The sequence below is a fragment of the Echinops telfairi genome, unplaced genomic scaffold (assembly GCF_000313985.2).
Source record: "Echinops telfairi isolate 266 unplaced genomic scaffold, ASM31398v2 ScPeMD7_7457;HRSCAF=8495, whole genome shotgun sequence".
Taxonomy (NCBI): domain Eukaryota; kingdom Metazoa; phylum Chordata; class Mammalia; order Afrosoricida; family Tenrecidae; genus Echinops; species Echinops telfairi.
The window spans coordinates 32,736,333-32,742,156 of record NW_022111357.1 but is presented as its reverse complement, the minus strand read 5'-3'; the positions used below and the strand labels follow the sequence as shown (position 1 = coordinate 32,742,156).

The 5,824-nt window shown below is 53.8% G+C and overlaps 1 protein-coding gene across 1 annotated transcript in view; it reads left to right on the top strand.

The window, feature by feature from the left end:
- TNFRSF8 (TNF receptor superfamily member 8) overlaps positions 1–5,824 on the top strand; it is a 92,157-nt gene that overhangs the window by 70,105 nt on the left and 16,228 nt on the right. The window contains exons 13-14 of the mRNA XM_045299197.1: positions 4,593–4,691; positions 4,801–4,854. Coding sequence (XP_045155132.1) covers positions 4,593–4,691; positions 4,801–4,854 — 153 coding nt within the window. The remainder of the gene's footprint in view (positions 1–4,592; positions 4,692–4,800; positions 4,855–5,824) is intronic.

The window sequence follows — 5,824 nt, the reverse complement described above, 5'->3', positions numbered from 1 at the left end:
CTCCATCATCTCCATCATCTCCATCATCTCCATCTCCATCATCCCCATCTCCTCCACCTCCATCATCTCCATCTCCTCCACCTCCATCATCTCCATCATCCCCATCTCCTCCACCTCCATCATCTCCATCATCCCCATCTCCTCCACCTCCATCATCTCCGTCTCCATGGCAAGTCCTGTCTCTGGTTTCCCTCACAGTGGCATCACTGCTATCCTGAGCACCACTCATGGCTGGGAAGACACCTTCTTTTCCACCAGTACTTCTGTTCGCTCCTCCACGGGGAAGTCCGTTCCAGATGCAGGTAATGACTGCCAACCACTCCCCCACCCCCACCCCCCAAGTAGGGAGGAAGTCCTTCTCCTGCGGCGGCAGCCTCTACCATTTGTGGACAGCATGGGGACCTCAGAGATTTCTGGGTTTTTATGTTTGTTTGTTTTTCATTTGCAGCTATGCCTCTGGCTAGTGACAATTCCCTAATTCTTGTGCAAGGATTTTATTCATCCTTTCATTCCTGTGACCCATAGTTGCAATTCAGAAAATGTGTGTTGAGTGGCAGCATGGCCTTGGGCTGGTTGTTAATGGCTTAGGTCCTCTGTTTTCTCTTCTGTCAATCCGTGTGGCAGAGACCACCAGGGCTGGGGCCAGCGTCATGAGTTATGACCAGGGCTGTCAGCAGCTTGCTGTGTACCTCACACGTCGCAGGCAGTGGCTATAAACGGTCCATTGAAGATCAGCTGGCATGGCATTGACCTGACTCTTGGCAATCCTGTGTGTGAGTGGAGACTTGTGCTCTCGGGGTTTGACGATGGTGGAGTTTCCTGGAAGTGCAGCATCAGGTCTTTCTGCTCCATAGGACTGTTGAGGCTGTAATCTTTCTCCTACTCTGTGGGTTCTAAGCCCGATCTTTCAGGTAGGAGCCAGGCTCTACAGGGCTCCTGCCCGGGCTTGCTACCCGACGTCTACCGTCATTGAGTCGGTCTGACTCACAGGAACCTTACATAGTGTTTCTAAAGCTTGAAGTCTTCACTGGATCAGATACTTGAACTTGTTCCTGAGGTGAGTTTGAACCACCAACGTTGAGTTTCCTGATGTTTCCCTGACAGCACCAAACCAAAGCCAAACTCCCTGCCACTGAGTTGACCTGATTGGGCAGGGTAGAACTGTCCCTGTGATTTTCTGATCCTGTAACTGTTTATCGGAGTAGAAAGCCCTGTGTTTCTCCTAAGGAGCAGCTGGTGGTCTTGATCTTTGGGCCTTGCTGATCACAGCCCAATGTGTAACCACTAAGTCACCGGGGCTCCCCACAGCATCAACCAAACCAAACTCACAGCCGGGAGTCAGTGCTGACACATAGCCACTCCCTGTGGGTTTCCAAGACGGTAACTGTTTACAGGGATAGAAAGTCCAGTCTTTCTACTGAGGAGCTGCTGGTGGTTTTGAACTGCCTACCATGCGGATCACATCCCTACTCATGACCACTACACTATCAAAGCTCCTTCCTCACAGCCCAGCATTATTAAACAACAAACCACACTCACACTGCCATGGAGTTGATTCGGACACAGCGACCCTATGGGACAGCGACCCTGTGGGACAGGTTAGACTTGCCCTGTGGGTTTCAGTGACTGTCACTTTTTATGGGAGCAAAAAGCCTCATCTTAGTGCTGGAGCCCTGGTGATGTAGTGGTTCTAACTGCAAGGTTAGCAGTTCAAAACCACCAGTTGGCCTTTGGGAGGGGATGAGGGTTTCTACACAGGTGTAAAGCATTTGTCTTGGAAACCCAGAGGCAGTTCCACCCTGTCCTCGGGTTGCCCGGAGTCGGAGTTGGCTCTGTGATAGGGAGCTTGGTCTTTGGTTAGCACCCATTAAATGTTGGGCAATTCACGTTAGGACTTGCGATTATGGTGACAGCCACTAGGTGGCGATACTTCCCTAGGCCAGAACTGTCGTTCTTAAAGCGCATCCGTGGACCTGCCTCTCACCACCGCCTGGGAGCTGGTTTGCAGGCGTGGAAATCGACTTGCAGCGGCTCTGTGTGCTCCTTAGCTTTTCAAGGCAGCAACGGTTCAGAAGCCGATTGTCAAGCTCGTCTTGAGGCACCTCTGGGTGCGTTTGAACCGCCAACCTTCCGGCTAAGAATTGGGTGTTTAACCACCTGTGTGTTGGAAAAACCAAGTTTCTGTTCCACCTCAGAACTATGGACTCAGAACCTGCATTTTAACAAGAACTCCAGAGATCTGTGTTCACCTTCGTGTTTGAGAAGCACTCACCTGGCATGGATTCGTTTGTGTGTGTTTTTAAGTACCTAAGCCATGGAGTTTAAATACAATAACTAGGTAGACGACCTAAACAAGTGATCAAAAGAGAAAAAAGGGAGAAAAAGCTAGGTACTCAGATGTGAGGAAAGACATCCAAATCCGCCTGGCAGGGACGGGGTCTCATTTGTTTGTTTGTTTGTTTATTGTGTGTTTTTTAAAATACTTTGATTGGGGGCTCTTACATCTCTTATCACAGTCCACACATTCATCCAGGGTGTCAAGCACATTTGCACATATGCCGCCATCATCGTTTCCAAAGCCTTCTCTTCCCACGTGAGCCCCTGAGATCAGCTCCCTGGGGATGGGGTCTTGACTGCAGTTGCCCTTGGGCAAGGAAGACATTTAACTTCTGTGAGGCTTAGTCTCCCCTCAGTTATAAAACGAGATGCTAATAGTGCCTCCAGGAGCCCTGGTAGCATGTGGGTCACCGACTGAGATACTCACTGCAAGATCCGCAGGTTGAACTCACCAGCCCCTGTCCGCTACCTGCTCTCCTAAGGGTGTAAAAGTCTGGGACACCCACAGGGGCAGTTCTGCTCTGTCCTATGGGGTCATCTACCGTCCTATGGGGTCATCTACCGCCATTCAGTCGGTCTGACTCACAGGAACCCTACATAGTGTTTCCAAAGCTTGAAGTCTTCACTAGATCAGATAGCCTGAACTTGCTCCTGAGGTGAGTTTGAACCACCAACCTTGAGTTTCCTGATGTTTCAGAAGCCACGGGTGGCGGTGAGTTAGCTTTGGCGTGGTGCCGACAGCATAGGATTGTCGGTTTGTTCCCTGCAGGCACTGCGTGCAGGCCAGGCCAGACGCCAGCCCTCATGGAGCATAGGGTCTGGGAGCTGTGACCTGCATAGCAATGCCAGGAGTGTCCCGTGCACTCCTTCACATAATCACCCTCGCAGTGCTGCCTGCCTGACCCGGACCTTTGCCACGTCTGATGCCGCCAGCTGCCCGGGCTGCTCACCGCCCTGTGCCTTCCATAGAAGCCCCAGGCTCAGTCCTTGCTGACTCAATCCTTTCTTCCTTCTTGGCTCCTCCGTTTATCACTCTCTAGAGATGGCGGCGTTGTGCATTATGTGATGGGCTGCTAACCACAAGGTCTGCAGTTCAAAACCACCAGGTGGTACTCCTTGGAGGCAGATTTTATGCCCACAAAGATTTACAGTCTCAGCATTCCAAAAGGGCAGTGCCACTCTGCCTTTCCAGGATGCCAGGATCGAATCAATAGCGATTGGTTTTGGCTTTAGGGTAGCAGTCCTCAACCTGTGGATCGTGACCCTTTGGGAGTCGAAGAACCCTTTCACAGGGGTCAGCTAAGATCATCTGGTGGTCTTAGGAACTGAGACAGCGCTCCTCTATCCATCTCCAGGCGGGTCTGCCCACATACAGATACGCCCACATGAGTACCCGGCGTGAAGACTGTTACCCATGCTACATCATGCTTCAAGACACGATTTCACTTATTTGTCATTAGAAAGAAATATTTCACAATATATAATGAGATTGTTTTGTGATGAATCACTATGCTTTAATTATGTTCAATTTGTAACCATGAAAATATGGTTATCAGATATTTACATGATGATTCATCACAGTAGCAAAATTACAGTTATGAAGTAGGAACGAAAATAATTTTATGGTCGGGGGTCACCCCCACATGAGGAACTGTATGAAAGGGTCGAGGCGGGAGGACGGTTGAGAACCGCTGCTTTAGGGAGACCCTTGGAGTCCCTGGGTGGGGCACATAGTTAAACACCTGGCTGCTGACCACAAGAAAGGTCATTTGGTTTGAGTTCCCCCCAGAGGCACCTCGGAAGAAAGCCCTGGCGGTCACTTCAGGAAAAGCCGCCATTTGAAGCGGCTGTGGCACATGGGGCTGTGGGGCTGCCCTGCGTCGAAACCGGTTTGGTGGCAACGGGCCCTGGGTGGTGGTCACCGTTTGTCTGACTGCTAACCCAGAGGCTGGGGGTTCTGACCCACTCAGTGGTGCCACGGAAGAAAGGCCTGGTGAACAAGAAGCCCTACAGGGCACAGTTCCACTCTGTGTGTTTTGGTTTAGGAGTAGTTTGCTCCTCTCTAAACCATCTGTATCTAGTCAGCCCTGATGGGCCACCTGGAGTCAAGGGAGGGGCAGGTAGGGGGCGGGGCTGGGTCTCAGCATGGATGGGGCACAGTCAGCCCCAGGGAGTCAGGTCCCCTGTCCAGGCTGGGCTGCCCTGGTGCTGGCTGCAGGGCGTGGGCAGAGCTTGCAGGGCCCTCTCTGTTTCAGGAACTGTGCTCCTGGTGACCCTGGTGCTGGTACTGCTCCTTGTCTCCTGCACCTTCCTCTTGTTCCACTGGAGGGCCTGTAGGAAGGGCCTTCGGCAGAGTAAGTGGATCGCCCCGGGCCTGGGGAGGATGGGAGGGCTGCTCGGTGCTCGCTCGCCTGGCCGGGGTGGCTGCCTGCTCCCCCAGCTCTCCCTCTGCTGCCCTTTCAGAGCTCTACCTGTGCTTCCCAGGCCAGACCTTCCAGCGCACGCGCGAGCCTGCAGGTGAGTGTGCAAGGTGCAAGCGAAGAGGCTGCGGAGCCAGCCGCTCAGAGCAGCTCTAGGCCCTGGGTTTGGGCCCAGAGGCTTAGCTTCCTCTCTGAACCCACTTCGAGGCTTCTCTGGTCTGGCCTCCGACTGCGCCTCCCATGGGGCTCCGAGGGGCTGGGGGAATGAAACCTTTGTGGTTCATTCATTTGGATGGATGCTCGCCTGAAGGGTTAGAAACCTGCCTCTCATTCCCTCTGAGCACCTTCCCTCCTGCCATCCCTCTCCCCCTCCAGCCCTCCCTCTCATCCTCTCCCCTCTCCCTCCTCCTTTTCTCCTCCCCCCTTTCTCCATCCCCACTGACTTCCCGGCAGCTGAGAGCCAGAGAAGGTGGGAGGTGGGGGGGGGCAGCTGACAGGCTCCAGCCCTGGATCTGTGTTGGGGCTGTTACCTCCTCTGTGTCTCGGTTTCCTGCTCTGGAAACTGGGGGAGTGGTGCCGGGCTGTGGGGTCCGTGCTGCGGGGCCCACCGAGCCTTCCCCAGGGCCTGCCCACGGCCGTCAGGAGCAGAGGCTGGTGTTCGGCCTGCCTACTGCCTGGGCTGGTTCTCTCCCCCCAGGAAGGAGCTCAGGACCCAGCTGGTCTCTCTGACCTACCTAGCCTACAGGCTGACTCTTCCAGGCCTTTGCTCTGCTGTCTCTCTCCCCAGCCCCAGGGCTGGGTCTTCCTCTACATTCCACAAGCACGACTGAGTACCTGCTGTGTACGGAGCCCTGAGCATGAAGAAGGAGGAACATGGATTTCCTGGGGTCCTGTGGACAGCCTGCTTTACAAGAATCCCAGAGAGGGTCTCTCTGGCTCTGCCCAGGACCCTGGAAGTCCAGTGTGGCCCTCATTTCCTAAGGACATGGTCTGGAAGGTGGGCCAGATTTAGCGCTGGCCCTGGAGGTGACTTGACCAGCCTCGGTGTGCTGGTAGAGGGGGCTCAG